The 21202-nt window shown below is 33.7% G+C and overlaps 2 protein-coding genes, 1 long non-coding RNA gene and 1 other non-coding gene across 7 annotated transcripts; 1 reads left to right on the forward strand and 3 right to left on the reverse strand.

Annotated features, from left to right (window-relative positions):
- Positions 1–6087: 6087 nt before the first annotated feature.
- Positions 6088–12384, reverse strand: LOC130496211 (uncharacterized). Of its 3 annotated transcripts, none has more exons than XR_008935325.1 (5): positions 12185–12384; positions 12014–12057; positions 11573–11761; positions 6518–11478; positions 6088–6308 (listed from the first exon to the last, which is right to left on the reverse strand). It is a non-coding gene; the product is annotated as an uncharacterized LOC130496211 (long non-coding RNA). The 3 variants fall into 3 exon arrangements; XR_008935324.1 differs by having other exon boundaries at positions 12014–12085; XR_008935323.1 differs by having other exon boundaries at positions 12014–12384.
- A 206-nt stretch (positions 12385–12590) lies between these two features.
- Positions 12591–15761, forward strand: LOC108807231 (enhanced ethylene response protein 5). The gene is made up of 13 exons (XM_018579487.2): positions 12591–12849; positions 13327–13463; positions 13601–13694; positions 13796–13885; positions 13972–14037; positions 14130–14219; positions 14314–14370; positions 14456–14517; positions 14600–14687; positions 14775–14851; positions 15111–15185; positions 15256–15361; positions 15459–15761. The coding sequence occupies exons 1-13, from the start codon at positions 12682–12684 to the stop codon at positions 15588–15590; spliced, it is 1242 nt and encodes a 413-aa protein (XP_018434989.2). The 5' UTR covers positions 12591–12681; the 3' UTR covers positions 15591–15761.
- Positions 15762–15890: 129 nt separating this feature from the next.
- Positions 15891–18579, reverse strand: LOC108831500 (protein HEAT STRESS TOLERANT DWD 1). 2 transcript variants are annotated; one of them, XM_056988084.1, is made up of 11 exons: positions 18396–18579; positions 18139–18290; positions 17954–18032; positions 17679–17867; positions 17498–17596; positions 17243–17411; positions 17040–17143; positions 16814–16953; positions 16658–16730; positions 16453–16571; positions 15891–16355 (listed from the first exon to the last, which is right to left on the reverse strand). In XM_056988084.1, the coding sequence occupies exons 1-11, from the start codon at positions 18438–18440 to the stop codon at positions 16106–16108; spliced, it is 1419 nt and encodes a 472-aa protein (XP_056844064.1). In that variant the 5' UTR covers positions 18441–18579; the 3' UTR covers positions 15891–16105. The 2 variants fall into 2 exon arrangements, with proteins under 2 accessions (XP_056844064.1, XP_056844063.1); XM_056988083.1 differs by having other exon boundaries at positions 18139–18293.
- A 60-nt stretch (positions 18580–18639) lies between these two features.
- LOC108833684 (uncharacterized) lies at positions 18640–19967 on the reverse strand. Its single transcript, XR_008935322.1, has 2 exons — positions 19663–19967; positions 18640–19278 (listed from the first exon to the last, which is right to left on the reverse strand). It is a non-coding gene; the product is annotated as an uncharacterized LOC108833684 (transcript).
- Positions 19968–21202: the final 1235 nt, after the last annotated feature.

Below are 21202 nucleotides of genomic sequence, written 5' to 3' on the forward strand. Positions count from 1 at the left end.
AAAATAATAATATTTTTTTTAAAATGCAGAAAAGAGTCTTTCTACATCTTTTAGTTTCAATTTTCTTTAGATAGCATCTATCTATTCTATTAATTCTGCAGTTTGTCCTGTTGATAAAAGTTGTATCCATTTTTTAAATTTTATAACTCCCTTTTAATACATTTTAATACACTTTATCTATACACTTATAACTGTCCGTGCTTTTAATCTAAACAACAACTTCTCTTCCATCTCGAAAATTAACTGACCTTACACCTTTATATCTCGGTCCAATTGAATAGATTTTAAATCAGACTCATTACTATTAGTCTAGTGGGTTGACTATCACATAGAAAGACTCAAAATAAAATCAGGTCCATTACGTGTGAGTTAGGTCTTGCCGCATTTTCTTTAATACATTTTGCGCTCTAACTTACATGTCAACGCCTTTCTTCATTTTTATTTGTAAATTTAATCAACAAAGTTATTTATTTTTAAAATATTCAAAGCCTAAAAATATATCCATCCTCATAAGTTTGGTCCAACTATTTGAAAAATCGATTTATAGATGCGGGTTATGAGTAATTTATGCGGAATGAATGTGGGTTGATGAATGTTGGATCGTGACTGCCCGTCGACCCGCGAAATATTAAGAAAATAAAAATTAAAAAGTAAATTTAAAAAAATACAGGAATTTAAAAATAATAATTTAAAATTTAAATCATGTATAAATTTGTATTATAAATATACTTTAATAATAAAAATCAAATAATAAATTTAAATATATATATATATATATATAACCCGCGGATAACTACAAAATTAAGCAGAGCGGGTGCGAGTACAAAATTATTTGTTTGTGGATTGTGCGGATCAGATTTTTTGACCAAAACAAAATTGAAAACCCATGGATTAGCGGGTCAGCGGACGAGTTCGACCCACAACCCAATTTTAACCGTGCATATACCAGATCAATTTTTAAATTGCTATTATTTAATAAAATATATTTTGATTAATATTTATACATAAATATGATTTTAAAAACAACACAAATATAATCACAAAGAAAAAATATCAAAAATTAAATTTAAAACAAATATATACCCGCCCTTTTAAGGATGGGTCAAAATCTAATATCTATTTTAAAACTCAATACTAAACAAACATAACTAAATAATTTTAAAATAATTTTGAGAGATTCGTTTAATAAAATCTCTAATAATAATGTTATTACTCGCACCAGTGTTTGTTTTAAATTTTATACATATATAGTTTTTAAACATGAATATTGTTAAATTATTCTTTTGTATTGAATGCCGTTTTACTTTTTATTATACACAATTTTTAATTTTGGTAAATGTGTAGTTTCATTCGCTTTTTAATTGTATTATAAATTCAAATATAACTCACTTCGTTTAGATTTGGTGAGTGAACAGTTTCACGTGAATTCACCAGTTTATTTTAAAAGGTTTGACATCTTTAAAAAGAGATAAATTTTCTAATTAGATATGTTTTCTATTAAAAGGTTTGACATCTTCGATGTCTGTATTGTTTATGGTAATATGGATTATACTCTGATTTCCATCTAACCGGTTTAGTGTACATTGCAATTAACAAACTTGAATGAGTTATAAACAATTTGTAACCAACACAAAGTGGTTTATATTTCCAAACTAAAATAGAGTGTTAATTGCAACACAAACCAAAATCCATATATGTAAATTAAAATCACGTTTTATGATTGTTTTAAATAAGAAAAATGACAATTAATGCTAAAAAGGATTAATTAGTTTTCAATGACATTCACTTGTAATTATAAAGGTGAATTATGATTTAATTCCAAATTGTACTCCAATTTTAATAGTTTAAGATATTCCTCTCTAAAGTTTAAATGTCAGCTATCACATCACAAAAGCATGGACGTATATGTGAATCAAACAGAAGAAATTATTCTGTTTGCTTATGCTTGTTTAGCTCAAATCAGAGAGAAAAAGATCCTATCTTTTCAAATGAACCAAAGAAAATTCAGTATTAATCCGGTATAGTTCTTCTCAGCTGGGCGAACAAAAGGAATACCAAAATCGAAATCTCAAGGTTAGCCATATCATCCTCTATTTTTGTTACAGATAAAATAAGACTACTTGTCTTGGCGAAATTTTATGTAGATGTAGTGTATGATGTTGCGTGGGCCACTTAATCAAGGACAATGAAGACATCGACTTATCAATAAAAGAATAAGCTATGAATGTTGTTTACACCATCAATGTAAATATTGATGCCTTAACATGAATTTTCGAAAAGCAATAGTAAAATAAGATGGTCCACAAGCAACTCCTACTATGAGTGGTTAACAATTAGTCTAGAAATTTTAGATCACTAATGTTCAGATGGAAGATAGTATACTTTTGTATAACGTTTTTTTTTGTAAAACACTTTTATATAAAGTTAAGCCTTGGGGTTTATAAATTCAGGGTTTATGATATATAAAAACACTTTATAATAGATGCCGCAAAAAAACACTATAATAGTTTGAAAGCATTATAGACCATATATTCTAACCAATAGCTAAGTAAGCCATGAATCCAAAGCTAAACCATGCAACAAGCAAGACAATAAATAAAAATATGATAATGACAGTTTTGACTTTTGAGATATCTTTCAACGTATTTAACTTTTATCAAAAAAACTAGCAATGCAATAATCAACATAATCAAGTCATTATTTAGAATGGAAACAACTAACTTCTCGTTTGAAACATTTATTAGTTGGGTTGAGTCTAAACCAGTGTTTTAACTGGATCGGACCGACCGGTCGAACCGGTCCGACCGTGACTCGCTGAAGAAGCTGGATCCGGTTCGGTTTAAAATCCGGATTTAATAAAAACCAGTAAAACCAGCTGAAACCCGGTAAAACCGGTGACCCGGTTTAATTTTAAAACCCGATTCTTAAAAATTAACATATAATTAAGTGTTTTTATTTTACCATATTCTTAAAATTTGAAATATTAGTTGTAAAAATAAATAAATATGATTGTTTTAGCTGTAAATCATTTGTTTTTTTTTCACTTTTTAGTTTACATAGTAATCAGATTTATGTTTGTTGTTTATTTTGAGTTAATAAAAGAAGAATATAGAAAGTATTATATGTAGAAGTAAAGTCTATATAGTATAAATATATAATTATATACATTTTTATATAAATAAAAACCCGGTTCGAACGGTTGAACCGGTCTAACCAATCAACCAGTAGTTTCACCGAGTTGGTGTCCGGTCCGGTTTTCAAAACATTGGTCTAAACATAACATTATATGATATCAACAATTACAAATAGTTAAACTACTTACAAAATATATTTGGAAAACATGTATTATAGTTTTGCATCAAAATATATTTCAAAAAGTAATTGATATTTTACTAACTGTTCCTATTTTTTTTAAAAAAGAAGTTAAGATGGTATATATAATTCGACCATATTAGAAAATTAAGATCACATTCAGACATAACAACGAAGGATTAGTGAACAAAAAAAAACTTCAAAAACGAATAATAAAAATAAAATGTACTTTCGTAATTATTTGGTACCCAATACAAACAAAAAATAGTAATTATTGGAACTTAAAAGTTGAAAGCGAGTCTCTTGCTCTGAATAATAGTAATTATTGGAACTTAAAAAATAGTAATTATTGGAACTTAAAAAATGGATTGTGAACTGTGATGACTGATGAGACTTAAGAAGACTCTTTTTATCTTATTTGTAAATGTGTTGACAAAAAAACACTGTTATGTTTGCTTCTACTTTGTTAAATTATATTTGGTTAATCATTGACAAGAAAAATATTTGGTAATCATCTTTTTGAATTTTTTTTTTCTTTCAAAATGAAAATAATGTTTTCAAAATGCAGAGAAGAGGAAAAGAGTCTCTCTACTAAAATATTCTCAATCAATTTTCCGTGGAAAAACTCATTATTATATACTGTGTTCTTTTTTATTAAAATATCTATTTTAAAAGTCAATATAAAACAAACATATATTACTTAAAAATAATTTTGAAAGATTCCTTTAAAGAAATTCTCTAATAATAATATTTTTGTATCCCTCTCCAAAGTTTAAATGTCGGCTATCACATCACGAAAGTAAGTATGCTTATGTGAATCAAACTCAAATGGAAACACAAGAAATTGTTCTGTATGCTTATGTTTGTTTAGCTCAAATCAAAAAGAAAGGATCCAATCTTTTCAAATGAACCAAATAAATTTTCAGTCTAATCCGGTATAGTTCTTCTCAACTGAGCAAACAAAAATGTGGAATGATAAAATCGACGCAAGGAATAAGACTAAATCTTAGGTTAGCCATATCATCCTCTATTTTGGTTACAAATAAAGCAAGACTAATTGTTTTGGCAATTTTTATGTAGTGGATGATGTTGTGTGGCCACTAATCAAGGACAATGAAGACATCGGCTTATCAATAAAATAATAAGTTATGAATGGTCTCTACAAAATCAATGTACATATTGATGCCTTAAAATGAAATTTTGAAAAGCAATAATATAGTTAAGATGGTCCACAAGCAATTCCTACTATGAGTGGTTAACAATTAGTCTAGAAATTTTAGATCACTTAATGTTCAGACGGAAGATATAGTACACTTTTGTATAAAGTTTAGCCTTAGGGTATATAAATTTAAGGTTTATTATATATATATAAAAACTTTGTAACAGTTTGAAAGCATTATAGACCTTATTCTAACCGATAGCTAAGCAGGACATGAGTCCAAAGCTAAAACCACGCAACAAACAATACAATGAAAACAGGTTTAAAAGGTGCAATAATCAACATAATCAAGTCACTATTTAAAACAACTAACTTCTCGTTTGAAACATTTATTACTTGTGTTGGGCCCAAACACAACATTATATGACATCAACAATTACAAATAAAAAAAAACTACGTACAAATTTGGAAAACATGTATATTATACAATAGTTTAGCATCAAAATATAATTCTAGAAAATAATAGTTAATTTACCAACTGTTCCTGTTTTTCTTTAAGTGAAGATGGTATAATTCGACCATATTAAAAAAATCAAGATCACATTGAGACTAAACAAAGAAGGACCAATAGTGGTTTGGACAACAAACTAAAGTGCAAGATCTATGTCTATTTGTTTGTCAACGAAAGATATATGTCTAATAAGTGACATATTCTTAATTCTATCCTTTTTAAAAGTTACAAAGATTCATAAAACATTATAACAAGAAAGTATCATCTAAAATAAAATTTCCATACTAAACTAACAAATACTAATATATACCAAATTATAGAAAATGGTTACATGTGGAGTAAATAACAGACAATACAAATTCAAAAGGATAGCTAAATTTATCTTGAAACAATAATGCAGAATATGTACTAAAATACGGTTCCTAAACCGCAAAAAAATAATAGACATAAAATTTAGCCTACCTAAATAATATAGAACATTAAAACACACATGTCATATGTTTACAAAGAGAGCAAAATTAGAGTCCAGCTAGTATTGATTTCTTGATTTTTGACATCAATCATAAAAATATTATTTAAACATAAGTATCATAGAGAAACCGAGAAATATCCATTAACATTCTAAAAGAATACACCATGATTCAATAGGTTTTCCAAGACCCATCAACTATGTACAGCTAATATATTAATCTTATATATGAATCACGATGCGGAATGCCACAAGTGCTCAAACATCCAAATTTAGCTATAAATTTGAGCTATAAATTTGCAAGAAGATGCATATTTCGGAATGTATTGTAAAATGTAGAACACAGAAGTGTAAAGACATGAAGCATAATGTAAAATGTAAGACGCTCAATGCACAAGTCTATTGTAAGATACAAAATGTATTATAAAATATAGAATGCAGAAGTATAAAGACATGATGCAAAATGTAGGACACTCAATGCATAAGTGTGTAAATTCAGAATGTATTGTAAAATATAGAATGCAGAAGTGTAAAGACATGATGCAAAATGTGCATACAACAACCAAATGAATGCAGAAGTGTAAAGACATGATGCAAAATGTGCATACAACAACCAAATGAATGCAGAAAGCGAAATGTAGGAAGCTCATACAACAGTTAAATTTAGTAATACAACTACATGATTGTCATTCCCCCAAATTCAGAATGTTAAACAAAGGGTTTAGTGGATATAACCCATATAGTTTCTAGAGTCGAGCAAGTTAAGAAGTTTGAAAAGCAAATACCTGTCACAGAACTGCTACACTTCAAATTTCCTCAGAATCTCTTAAACAACATGCTCCTTCTGAAGCACAAACCTGAAGAAATAAAAATAATTAGTCTTTACTTACTTAGTATTCCCAAGCTTACCTTGTTCCTTCTAATACTTAAGCCGTTTGGTTTTATCCCCAAATTCAGAATGTTCAACAAACGGTTTAGTGGATAACCCATATAGTTTCTAGAGTCAAGCAAGTTATAAACTACATCAGACTAAAAAAGTTACAAAGAGGTTTGAAAAGCAAAATACCTGTTGCATAAGTCTGATGCACTTGAAATTTCCTCATAATCTCTTAAACAGCATGCTCCTTCCGAAGCACAAACCTGAAGAAATAAAAAATAATTAGTCTTTACTTACATAGTATTCCCAAAGCTTACCTTGTTCCTTCTAATGCTTAAGCCGTTTGGTTTTATCTGCCAACCCTTGATAACTTGTTACAATCAGCTGGTCGTTAATTTCCATCCAGCAAATCTTTTTTTGTAAGCCATGAGGAGTGAAGCCATGGGTAGTAAATCACAGTCTTTTGCCTTGAGACTTATGAGCCGTTTGGTTTTAATTGCCATCCCCAAACAACTTTTTCTAAGCAGCTGGTCGTTAACTTCCATCCAGCAAGGCTTAGAACTGCCCCATTGACATTGTCTTTCGTATTATGTTTCCATCCAACAAGTCTTTTTATCGATCTGTCTTTTGTAAGCCATGAGTAGTGAAATAAGGAATCTGTTTTCAATTAGTAGTCTCTGTCTTGAGATCTTAAGACGTTGGCCATTACTCTATCCGTCCATATAATCTAAAACAGATTCTGTCAAGCCGTGGGTAGTAAAAGTGTTCGTCTTAACTCATAAGACTTGTAAGCCGTGTGGTCTTTTTTTTTTTCATCCACCAATGACTTTTTTTCTGGGTTATTGGTCGTTATATCCAATCCAACAAGTCTTAAACCTCCTACATTTTCTTTGTCTTTATCAAGACATTTGTTAGCCGTGGGTAAGGAATCTGTTTTCAGTTATAGTCTATGTCTTTAGACTTCCTCAAACCGTTCAAATAACTGAAAATAGATTCTCATCAAGCCGTGGGTAGTAAATCTTTGTAAGCCGTGGGTTGGAAGGAATCTGTTTAAAGTTATAGTCCTTGTCTTAAGACTTCCTCGTAAAAGTCTTTTGTCTTTAAGACTTGTAAGCTATGTGGTCTTATTTTCCATCCACTAATGACATTTTCTTGGGCTGTTGGTCGTTATTTCCAATCCAACAAGCCTTAAACCTCCCACATTTTTTTGTCTTTGTCAAGACATTTGTAAGCCCTGAGTAATGAATCTGTTTTCAGTTATAGTCTATGTCTTTAGACTTTGTTCAAATAACTGAAAACAGATTTTCATCAAGCCGTTGGTAAGGAAGGAATTTGTAAGCCGTGGGTAATGAATCTGTTTTCAGTTATAGTCTATGTCTTTAGACTTTCTCAAACCGTAACCATTGAAATAACTGAAAACAGATTCTCATCAAGCCGTGGGTAAGGAAGGAATCTGTTTTCGGTTATGGTCCTTGTCTTAAGACTTCCTCGTAAAAGTCTTTTGTCTTTAAGACTTGTAAGCCGTGTGGTCTTATTTTCCATCCAATGACGACATTTTCCTGGGCTGTTGGTCGTTATTTCCAATCCAACCAGTCTTGAACCTCCTACAGTTTCTTTGTCTTTGTCAAGACATTTGTAAGCCCTTAATGAATCTGCTTTCAGTTATAGTCTATGTCTTTAGACTTTTTTCAAATAACTGAAAACATATTCTCATCAAGCCGTGGGTAAGGAAGGAATTTGTAAGCCATGGGTAATGAATCTTTTTTCAGTTATAGTCTATGTCTTTAGACTTTCTCAAACCGTAACCAATCAAACAACTGAAAACAGATTCTCATCAAGCCATGGGTAAGGAAGGAATCTGTTTTCGGTTATGGTCCTTGTCTTAAGACTTCCTTGTAAAAGTCTTTTGTCTTTAAGACTTGTAAGCCGTGTGATCTTATGTTCCATCTACTAATGCCTTTTTTCTGGACTGTTGGTTGTTATTTCCAATCCAACAAGTCTTAAACCTCCTACATTTTATTTGTCTTTGTCAAGACATTTGTAAGCCGTGGGTAAAGAGGAATCTGTTTTCAGTTATAGTCTTTGTCTTAAGACTTTTTCAAAATGTAACCATGAAAATAAACTGAAAAGAGATTCTTGTCAAGCCGTGGGTAGTTAAAGTCTCATCTTTAAGACTTGTAAGCCGTGTGGTATTATTATCTATCCACTAATGATTTTTTTATGGGCTGTTGGTCGTTATTTCCAATCCAACAAGTCTTAAGCCCCTCGCATTGTCTTTGTCTTTGTCAAGACATTTGTAAGCCGTGGGTAAGGAATCTATTTTCTGTTACAGTCTTCGTCTTTAAGACTTTCTCAAACCGCAACCATGCAAATAACTGAAAACAGATTCTTCTCAATCCGTGGGTACTTAAACTTCTTTTGTCTTTAAGACTACTGAGTCGCATGCTCTTATTTGCCATCCCCTAACATCCTTCTTTGTACATGCACTACCAACCCATATTCTCGGTCAAATTAACAATCTTACAATAGGGGATGGCATAAGTTTCTTCTAGAGGTAACAAGGGACAATGTTCCCAAATAAGAATCTAACAGAACACTATTAGATTAGTGTCTGTCTATGATCTTTTTTGTAAGCCAAGTGGAGTGAAGTACGGAATCTGTTTTCAATCTTAGCCTTTGTCTTAAGACTTTCTTAAGCCGTTGGTTGTTACTCCATCCATCAATAGCGATCAAAAACAGAATTTTGAAAGCCGTGGGTAGTAAAAAAAAGTCTTTTGTCTTAAGACTTGTAATCTGTGTGGTGTTATTTCTATCCAGCAAGTCTTATATTTACCCCATTTTCATTGTCTTTTATCTAAAAGATATTTGTAAGCCGTGGGTAAGGAATCTGTTTTCAGTTCTTAGTCTTTGACTTAAGACATTCTTAAGCTATTGGTCGTTAACAACTCCATTCCATTCAAATAACTGAAAACAGATGGTGGATAAAGCCGTGGGTAGTAAATCACAGTCTTTTGCCTTGAGAATTATAAGCCGTTTGGTTTTAGTTGCCATCCCCAAACAACTTTTTCTAAGCAGCTGGTCGTTAATTTCCATCCAGCAAGGCTTAGAACTGCCCAATTGACATTGTCTTTCGTATTATGTTTCCATCCAACAAGTCTTTTTACCGATCTGTCTTTTGCAAGCCATGAGTAGTGAAATATGGAATCTGTTTTCAATTAGTAGTCTCTGTCTTGAGATCTTAATCCGTTGGTCATTACTCTATCCATCCATATAATCAAAAACAGATTCTCGACAAGCCGTGGGTAGTAAAAGTGTTTTGTCTTAACTTTTAAGACTTGTAAGCCGTGTGGTCTTTTATTTTTCATCCACCAGTGACTTTTTTTCTGGGTTGTTGGTTGTTATATCCAATCCAACAAGTTTTAAACCTCCTACAGTTTTTTTGTCTTTGTCAAGACATTTGTAAGCCGTGGGTAAGGAATCTGTTTTCAGTTATAGTCTTTGTCTTTAGACTTTCTCAAATCGCAACCATTCAAATAATTGAAAACAAATTCTTCTCAAGCCGTGGGTAGTAAATTTTTGTAAGCAGTGGGTAAGGAATCCTTTTCCAGTTATAGTCCTTGTCTTAAGACTTTCTCAGTCCATACCATTCAAATAACTGAAAACAGATTCTCGTAAAAGTCTTTTGTCTTTAAGACTTGTAAGCCGTATGGTCTTATTTTCCATCCACTAATGACTTTTTTTTCTAGGCTGTTGGTCGTTATATCCAATCCAACAAGTCTTAAACCTCCTACAGTTTCTTTGTCTTTGTCAAGACATTTGTAAGCCGTGGGTAAGGAATCTGTTTTCAGTTATAGTCTTTGTCTGTAGACTTTCTCAAACCGCAACCATTCAAATAACTGAAAACAGATTCTCATCAAGCCGTGGGTAGTAAATCTTCGTAAGCCGTGGGTAAGTAAGGAATCTGTTTTCAGTTATGGCCCTTGTCTTAAGACTTTCTCATAAGTCTTTTGTCTTTTAAGACTTTCTCGTAAAAGTCTTTTGTCTTTAAGACTTGTAAGTCGTGAGATCTTATTTTCCATCCACTAATGCCTTTTTTTAGCCTGTTGGTCGTTATTTCTAATCCAACAAGTCTTAAACCTCCTACAGTTTTTTTTGTCTTTGGCAAGACATTTGTAAGCCGTGGGTAAGGAATCTGTTTTCAGTTCTAGTCTTTGTCTTAAGACTTTTTCAAACCGCAACCATTCAAATAACTGAAAACAGATTCTCATCAAGCCGTGGGTAGTAAAAGTGTGGTGTTTAAGACTTGTAAGCCGTGTGGTATTATTATCCATCCACTAATGTTTTTTTCTGGGCAGTTGGTCGTTATTTCCAATCCAACAAGTCTTAAGGCCCCCTCACATTGTCTTTGTCTTTGTCAAGATATTTGTAAGCCGTGGGTAAGGAAAGAATCTGTTTTCAGTTATAGTCTTTGTCTTTAAGACTTTCTCAAACCGCAACCATACAAATAACTGAAAACAGATTCTTCTCAAGCCGTGGGTACTAAAACTTCTTTTGTCTTTTAAGACTACTGAGTCGCATGCTCTTATTTGCCATCCCCTAACATCCTTCTTTATACATCCACTACCAACCCATATTCTAGGTCCAATTAACAATCTTACTACAGGGGATGGCATAAGTTTCTTCTAGAGGCAGCAAGGGACAATGTTCCCAAATAAGAATCGAACAGAACACTATTAGATTAGTGTCTGTGTAGAATCTTTCTTGGGGTTTGAAAAATAAAAACAAAACAAAATCAAAACAATGTTCCCAAATAATAATCTAGCAGAACACTATTAGATTAGTGACTGTCTATGATATTTTTTGGGGTTTGGAAAACAAAATAAAAACGAAACCAAAACAGTGCCCAAACAAGATTTGGTAGAACATTAGAAGAACGTCTACCAAATATTTAGCTTCTGATAAAACCATAAGAAAACAAAAAGCTTTAAAGTCGTATTAAAAGAAGAATCAAAAGGAATCCTAATTTCAAAAATCTCAAAACAAAACTGGAATAAAAGAGCTTTCAAAATAAAGCGGGAAAGTCTAGGACATACATAGAATTTACCTTAGAGAGAGGGTGTGAAGCGGAGTCAAGCGCCGAACAAAGATCACTGCAAAAAGTTAAGATCTTCAGGAACACTTCTGTTATAAATATCATACGTAATGGTATTACAATGCAAGTGTAACAACACAAGAAATATATACCCTTGTTATCCTCACAGGTTGTCATCATTGCTTTTGAGGTAATGTTGTGTCATCTGCTCTAATTCAGACTGCTTGTCACACCTAATCTCATCAATCTCCTTCATTTTCGTCCACCAAAGGCTTCAATCACTTGAATCTTGTTCAGAGCCTCTTCTTCTTGAAGCTTTACTCTCCATTTCTGTTATAAAACTACAAAGGAACAAGATATAAATAAAAAAAGCGAGTATAAAAAGAAGTCACGAACAGTAAACAGTGTCGCAAAAGATGATAACTAGATACAGATCAGCACTGATTGCATATCAATTGCCTCAAACTGGTTACGCGAAACCCTAACTTACAACTTAACCATGATTTGAATAGTTCTGGAAACCCTAAAACAAAATCGCGACATGAGAAGGATTTATACGAAACTTAGAAACCCTAACATAGACAGAGGCGTACCTCGACGACGACGAGCAAGAACTCCTAACCAATCAGATCGGTTTCTGTCGAATAACGAGAGAAAATGAAAATCTGATCAACATCAATTACAAACAAAATTGCGATGAGAGAGAGAGATTTTATGCGAAGTTTTAGCAAATTCACGATTTGTAGAGATCGAAAAACACTTACTAATCTGAAAATTCAAAGGGATTTGTTGTTTCAGAAATTTCTGGAAGCGTCTCGGATCGATAGAGTTCTTGAAAGAAGAGAGAGAATACGAGACTAGGTTATGGAGAGATCAATTGATTTGGGAGAAAATGTTTTTTTTTTGTATTCTTATTGTGTTTCTTTGATAAACATGCCGTCTCTCCCTGACGGTTCGATTTCTAATTTGTTTGAGTCGGTTCTTGATCAAGCGTTTGACAACACGCGATTCTTCTAACGGTTATTTTAAAAAAAATATGAGTTGTAAATTCTAATCAAACCGGTCTTGCGTTATTAGAAAACCAACCTTAAACCGAACCGGTTCTTTTTCCATGATGCCTATATAATATACGCCGTCGTTTTACCCCTATGTAATTTTGTTAATTTCCTTTTTCTTTTTTTTTTGTGCACCTATTTCCTTTTTCTTCTCTCTCTGTGTGGAATAAGAAAGACAACGCAGAGGAGGAGAAGAAAGTGAGAGAATGGCGTATGTTAGTATGGGTGAAGCTCACCGGCGAATCACTGAGTACCTAAACCGCTTCTGCGACGCCGTTTCGTATCAAGACTCATCTATGCTTTGTCGCCTCCTATCTTTCTCTTCCAATTCCCCGTCTCTCATCTCACTCGCCGACGCACTCAACGTCTTCCAGGTGCTTAGATTTCTCTGATTTGGTTATATTTTTCGAGACCCATGTCGTAAAATTAGCAGCTTGGATTCAGTAGGAGTATGAATTTGTGATATGATCCTTTATGTGTGTAAAGTCTGTAGCTTTTAGGTTCAATTTCAATCCAAGATGCTTACAGTATGATCTAATTTGAGTCCTCAATGAGTATGAATCTTGAATTTAGGGCTCGAAAGAGTATGAGTAAGTTCTGTTGGTAAAGTTTGTAGCTTTTAGGTTCAGTTTCAATCTAGGATATCTCTACAGTGTTATCCTCCAGTTGGATACTCCTGTTTGTGGTGAAGTAGTTGTATGTTTGTGATTTTTAATAAGTTTCGGATTAGGGCTTGATTGAGTTCATGTGTTTACTGGATATGATTGGGGTCAGGATTTCTGAGAATGTATGTTGCCAAGCTAGCTAGTCTTCTTTATGTAGATGAATTTGACTCTTTTTGAATGATGCAGGATGCCAGCAGTTTGATAAGACAATCTGAGAAGTTCTCAGAATACGGCGAGATCCTAGCTCACTTGTTCCGTTCTCTACAAAGTTACCGCGTTGGGAATCTAGTCGAAGCATACCTCGCTTTTGACAAGTTTGCAAAGTAAAGTTTTCTTGTTCCCTCTCTCTGCTGTGTAATTTGATCTCAGGGGGTTTTTTTACCTGTTGGAGAATAGATAAGCTTCTCTCTCTCTTTTTGTGTGTTCACAATCTCTGATGTTGGATTCTATATATGTGCAGTGCTTTTGTTCAGGAGTTTCGTAATTGGGAATCTGCCTGGGCACTTGAAGCTCTCTATGTAGTTTGTTATGAGATTCGAATTCTTGCTGAAAAGGTACCCTCTCTCTCTCTCTCTCTCTCACTTCAATATCTCACTCATTCACATCTCCGACTTTGAGTCCTGAGAGCATGTATTGGTTTGCTATGGCAATGTAGGCTGATAAAGAACTGACCTCCAACGGAAAATCCCCTGAGAAACTAAAAGCTGCTGGATCTCTTCTGATGAAAGTTTTTGGAGTTCTTGCTGTAAGCTTCCTTAGTCTTTGTTAATTTTTGACTTTTGTGTTGAGTTTCTTCTTTTGGGGATCCTTATTTAGTTTTCTAAACTGTAGGGTAAAGGTCCAAAACGAGTTGGAGCATTGTATGTGACTTGCCAATTGTTCAAGACCTACTTCAAGGTGAATGAAAACTCATGATAACATGGTTAACACTCGCTTGTAATGTGATCAGCCATTTACTAAAAGTGTGTCCCTTGTTTCTCTATTTTCAGCTTGGAACTGTGAATCTTTGTCGAAGTGTAATAAGAAGTATTGAGACTGCTCGGATATTTGACTTTGAGGAGTTTCCAAGAAGAGACAAGGTCTTGTGAAAATCCTCTGCAATCAGTTTTTTGTTGCCTCCTGATTTGGTTATACATTTAACTTATGTATTCTTTTTATTCACAAACTATGCAGGTTACATATATGTATTATACCGGAAGATTAGAAGTCTTCAACGAGAATTTTCCTGCTGTGAGTCACTAATAGAACGTTCATTTTGTAGTGTTATTAGTTGAAGAGTTATTGATGAGGACATGTTCTTGTTTAAATCTTGCAGGCTGATACAAAGCTATCATATGCATTACAACATTGCAACCCCAGAAGAGAACGGAATATAAGGTATGTTTGTGGTTTTGCTATCTGATTAGTGATTAACCTCATGCGTTTCATTTCTTAATGAGAATAACTGGCTTATATTCAGGATGATATTGAAGTATTTAATCCCAGTGAAACTTTCTTTAGGAATCATACCAAAAGATGAGCTCTTACAAAAGTATAATCTTCATGAGGTAACAACCATTCCTTTTGTTTTCTAAAATTCTCCTCAGTTCTATGTCAAACTTAACTCTCTTTATCCAACTTTTCTATGTGTTCAGTACATGAATGTTGTGCAAGCTCTGAGGAAGGGTGATCTCAGGCTTCTTCGACATGCTCTTCAAGAACACGAAGATCGGTATGTCTTTCTGTTGACATCTTACTGCTGTACTTATCTACATCTTAATGTTAGGTCCTTGTGTTAGACTAGTGTATGAGCATTGTGATTAGCGTAGGTGGCTTCTAGTGTATTGTAGCTGTGTCGACAGCTCAGCAATGACTCGTTAGTTATGGAGTTAACGTGTTAAATGAGAGTAGAGATGCTCCTGTTAGTCAATCTGCATAAAAGATTGTTTAATTTGGATTATTAGGTCACTGAACAACTTAATATCAATCAGGTTCTTGAGGTCCGGTGTGTACCTTGTCTTGGAAAAGCTGGAGCTCCAAGTCTACCAGAGACTCATGAAGAAAATGTAAGTAGTAGTTATAAAACACTCTCAGATTACTTCAGTTTCATAACTCTTCTTTTTATAAATGTTTCAGTTATATCATCCAGAAGCTGAGTGATCCAGCGAGAGCTCACCAACTGAAGCTTGAAGTGATTGCCAAAGCACTTAGATGGCTGGAGATAGATATGGATCTCGACGAGGTTTCTTCTACGTTTCCATCTCTCCTTCATTGCTTTTGATTGCTCTTTGCATAGAAATTTTATAAACTCACAGTTCTGATAACACTATTGTTTGCAGGTGGAATGTATAATGACGATCTTGATATACAAAAACCTTGTGAAAGGTTATTTGGCACACAAGAGCAAAGTGGTAGTTCTAAGCAAGCAAGATCCTTTCCCTAAACTGAACGGGAAGCCTGTTAGCTCATAGAATTTACCTCCACCGTGCAGGCTCTGCCATCCTTGTTGTATTAAATAACACCATGTTTTAAACTTTAAGTTCTTTTTGATAGTTCGATAGATTTTATATGCATAAGGATGATCTAAAAATTATCAGAACATCCCGAATCTTTTTACAGCTTAATGATTCTCTTTTTTTTTTCTTGCTCTACTGTTTCACGAATTGTTGGCTTTTGCGCCTTCAAATAAAATAAAGTTTGACATTTCATAGAACTCTTCTTTAGCTCCGTCCTTGTTAGAGCAATTCAAACAGTTTAAAACCATGCAAGTCTCTAAAAGAAATAAAAATATTAGTATTATGTTTTCTAATAAAAAAATTTACATTGTTATTCAGTCAAAACAACCGATGATGAAACCTTGAGAATTGTAAAAGAGTAAAGTTATTGAAACTTGCAATCAAGAAAACAAAAAGTTGAGTAGAAAAACAGATTCAGAGAAACTACTGTATCCCAAAAGTTTTTCATATCACAAAAAGACTTGAGCTTTTCAGGCAGCGAGATCAGGAAGTGTGTTTTGAATGTTGTAAGGCATCAAGATGTTGAAACCATCAGCCGCAGTTGAGACGATCATCCCTGGAATCTGGTTGTGCCAGTGAAGTTCCTTCAAGTCCTTTTGCCCCTGGTGAACGAAGAGTAGCTGAGGAGGCAAGTCTTGAGGTGTGTTGACTTGTTCCTTGGTCTGTGCTTTGAACTCTGCTTCCTCTTCTTCATCCTTCTCTAAGGATAAATCCCATATCCTGAAGATTCAACAAATAGCCAAGAAAAACATTAGACAGTGTTATCGGTTTTACTGGGGATTATCAATGTTTTCTGTATAGAGGCATTGTGGCTTACGTGAGCTGGTTATCGCCGGAAGAGACTGCAAGTGTGGAGGATTCATGAGGGCTCCACTCAATCGACGTGATAGGTTGCTTATGATACTCAAAATGTGCTACCTTAGCTTTATTCACATCCTAGTTCAAGATTCAAATTCTTTCACATCAGAATCTTGTTAAGATATTGATATAAAAACTATAAAAAACTACGGTCTTCAAAGTACACTGATAGCTCTAAGATCATGGATAGTGAACGTCCCGTCATCACTCCCTGATGCCAACATGCAACTAGCCAGCCTTCAATGAAAGAGGAAAACCAACGAATGAGACAATTTGCAGGTAACACACAACCAAGTTACACATCAAAGTGGACAGAGAACCTGTTCCATGAGATGACATTCACATCTGCGTTATGTGCTTTGAAAGATAATGCAGGCGTCTTCCCACCTCGGACATCCCATAGTGCAACAGTCCCATCCACAGAACATGACGCAAACACGTTGGCTTCACCTGGACTCCACTGGAAACAGAGGAAAAGAGAATATTAAGCCGAAAGGAGACAAGTAACAATCAACACACAATATAGCTGCAAAGAAACAATCATACTTGTAAATCTTCAACACTTGCGGTGTGTCCTGAAAACGGAATAGGATCAACAGTCCATGAACCAGAAGCTGGCTCCCATAAATGAATCATACTCATGCAGTCACCTAAGGGGTTGAAAAAAAAAGAATTAAATACACCTTGACTATATTGAGAAAGCATGTAACCGTGTGAGAATTGTTGAAATTTTCTGTGACAAAGTATACCGGAGAGGAGTCTTCCAGCGGTTGCAGGACTCCAATCTATAGCGTAGCCTTCATCTTTGTGGCCAGAAAAGTTAACTAAGGGTGCTTGGTTTAGAATCGGTGAAGTTCCATCTTTGCCTTCTGTTTCTGATTCCGCTAAAGCATTAAGATGAGAGCTCATGTCCCACACCTTCCCACAAAAACCCGTTTATAAGAGACACATATATAAACATTTACAGCAAGCAGACAAAAAACATAATAAAGACACTATCTTACCTGTACATGAGCAGAATCTGCCCAAGAGACACAGATATGAGGATTTTGTGGCATTGCACGTATGCGGTTAACACATCCATGGTGAGCAACCCTGCGAACCTGTATATCCAAACAATTTTTGAGACAAAGTAACAACCATAGAGACTTTCTCCACTTCAGATACAGACTAGGCGAACGTTACCTGAATATTAGGAACAGAGGAAGCTCCATCTTCGCTTTCCTCATCGCTATCACTGTCCTCATCTTCATCATCCTCATCCACCATACCATCATCACCATTCACTAGCGGCTTGGGCACTACATCACGTCTCTTACCAGATACGTTGCTGATTTTAAATAACCCTATGGAGTTCCAAGGTGCTTTCTCAGCCTAGACAAAAGAGGAAAGAAACCACTCAAACGTAAGATTCTAAAGCAAAAAACACATTCCAAGATATAAAGAAGTACAAGACGTACCTGAGTCCCAGCCACCATATACAATGTGTGTGGAAACTCAGTTCGGTTCAAACCCAATTTATCACCTAAAATATCAAAACTGAAACAAAGAAAATAAAAACCATCAAAACACCAAGCTTACATTTTTTTAAAGACAATTTCATAAATAGAGTATAACTTTCTCATGGAATATCTCTACACGTTACCTCAAACAAGGCCAGCCAACATGGAAGCCATAAAGGGAATTATAAGCAGAAGGGTCACACTGAAGCTCTTCACCCTCTTCTAGCTTATCAACACCTGGCTGCCAAACCCTTGTTGGCATCGATGGAGTTGATGAAGAAGACGCTTCTCCGTTCTTCTATCAAATGTCAAACATCCAAATTCAATCTATCAGGTTTTGATTCGAGAAAAAAAAACATATTGAAAGTTAAAAAAAAGTTCGGGATTCAAAATTCAAAACCTTGTTCTTCCTCTTCGCCTTGTCAGTGTTTCCGGTGCTACCCATTTTTGATTCTAATATGATTGATTCTTCTATACTTTTGTGGAGAAGAGAAAGATGATGAGTTCAATTTTCTCTAGGGTTTAAGCTATTTATACCTAAATATCAAATATTTTCCCTTTTGCATATAGACCCTCTATTTATCGAAAATCACTCTTACTTCCTAAATCGTTTAAAATTGAATTATCACCCAAAGTTCGTTAAGAGGTCAAATTCAAGCGGTTTTGTTGATTAGAGAGTCAACAGAATCAATGTAGTAAAAAGGCAAAGAGTGTACCAACGAGAAAAAAAACGAAGTACACTAGTGTTGTTATGTTTCTCTCTTCTACTTGGAGGAGAAGAATTTGTCCCAATCACGAAGCGAAGAATCAACAGAATCATCAGGTAGAAGTTTCGGAACCCTCTCTGCGCGAATGAACTGTTTCAAGACACCTTTCTCTTCATCGATCTGTCTCTTCTCTTTCCTGTCTTTTGGTTCCATCTTCCTTTTCTCTTCCAAGATCCACTTGAAAAGCTCCCTTTGCTCATCCTCTGGAATCGGTTTTCCTTGCTACCTGTACATGCTCAGTCGTCGCCACACCGCCCTGAAACAACGCCAACTCATCAGCTGCTGAATCCGTAAACTCAAACAGAGGATCCGGTTTAGGGGTCGTCGGTTTGGCTTCTTCCTTCTCCGGAACTGCAGATTCTGGATTCTTAGCCCTGTCAGTTTCTGAAACGTTCTTCTCGACCTCGGTGTGAACAACATTCTTTGCAGCTTTACTCCTGGCCTCGCTTCCCTTTTTAACTCCCATTCTCTCGCCCGCATCAATGTCTCTTTCTCGTTTTTTCACAAATATAAAAGCTGCAGAACACACATATTCAAAACTGCTTATAAATAAATCCCAGGCATCAAATATGCTTTTCACGATTCTGAATCAGACCAAGCTTATAAAAATCTCTACCATTGAGAATATATATTAAGTCATTTCCAGCATTGACGAATATGTTACACAAACCTAGTGTGGTTAGTATGCATTAAAATATCGAAAGAATAAGCACAGTACAACACAACCAAAATTATACAAGAATCTATGTGCACATCTTCTATTCAATCAATGTAACCATTTAGCTTGAAAAAAGAAACACAAAGATACATAATCAAGCACGAAAGAAAAGAAAGAAACATATCTCAGCTAGGCATTTCATCAAACACATTGTGCGCGTAAAACCCGATAGATAATAATACCTGCAAGACCGAGATTGAAGATGAGCATAGTTCGCCACCCCACAGTGGCTAGTCTCGGAACGGCTTTCTGTAGAGGTTGGGATCCGGAGGGAGGCGGCTCCATCGGATCCGATTGAAAATATCGCGAAGATCTTCCGTATATTATATATACAGCTTCTCGAGAGATTATACAAAAAGAAGAAGAAAAATGTGTAGTTTCAACCCTAATTTGATTTATTCTTCTTCGTCTACTTGGGTGATTTGATTTTGCTTCCTCCTCAAGCAAATTTTGGCTTTGATCTTTCTCACAAAGTCTTTAGACTGGCTTGATGGCGTGTTGTTTGTACTATTGGGTCTCGAAAGACTCTAACTCGTCAAGAGTCTCCGCCCAAATTAAATTAAAGAGATATTAATATAGACTCTGCATCCTATAAATGTACAACAAATTATACTAGTTCAAGATCAGCGCCTGCGATGGATATTACATATAAATTATTTTTATATATTATATATTTTTACATATTATGAAATAATAAATATATATTAAATAATTAAAAATTAATAACTATTATGTATATAATTAAATGGTGCAAACACATAAATAAATTTTATTAACCTAAACGAACAGTTTTTCTATTTTTGATCATTTATATTTTATAAAAAAATTAAAATCAGTGATAACAAGAAAAAGTAGGATGTTTAATAGTTTTAGTAATTTTCTTTTGTCAGCAACAATAATAAACTCATGTAGACTTTGTAAACTAAATCAGTAGCTCTCAATCCATATGGACGACAAATGATGATTGCTTCCTTGCACTGCGTGTTAGGCTATCCACCATCTTACTTTATGTCTGTGGAATATGAATGAATTCTGAACTATTGAAACTTCTTTTTAGAAAATTAATGTCTTCCAAATAAACATTCAATGCAAATTTTAATATATAAAACATTCAATGCAAAGTTTAATATATAAATATTAAGTTGTAATTATTTGTTTACAATTTTTCCCAAAAAACCAAAAAAATATCAAAATTAAAATAATTATGTATATTTATATGTTATATAATCTATTTTAAACAATATATATATATATATATATATATATATATATTAATTTACTAAACAAGATTCCCTACTTATATAATTTTGCAATCATTTATATCTTATTATGACATAAATTTTAAACCATGGATCACAAAAATTTCAGTGTGAGATTTTTAACAACTTTAGTTATTTATAATCGTTTTTAAAATATAACATATACAGCAAAATCTAAATTTTTATTATATAGTTTATGTGGTTGTTTAATTTATTTTAATAAGTTACAATTTTAAAAAATGATAGAGAATATATTAATTTTTATTAAATCTTTATTATTCAAAATCATTAATTATCATATAAACTTAAATCACATTAGGTAATTCCGATTTTTTTTAAAGAAAACAATGAAGAACATTAATAATTAACTAGATTTGACCCGCGCTTTAAAAGCGCGGAATTTGTTTTTTTTTATTCAAACTAAAAAAATTGTTAATTATAACCTTGTGTGTTTAATATTTGA

The sequence above is a fragment of the Raphanus sativus genome, chromosome 6 (assembly GCF_000801105.2).
Source record: "Raphanus sativus cultivar WK10039 chromosome 6, ASM80110v3, whole genome shotgun sequence".
Taxonomy (NCBI): Eukaryota; Viridiplantae; Streptophyta; class Magnoliopsida; order Brassicales; family Brassicaceae; genus Raphanus; species Raphanus sativus.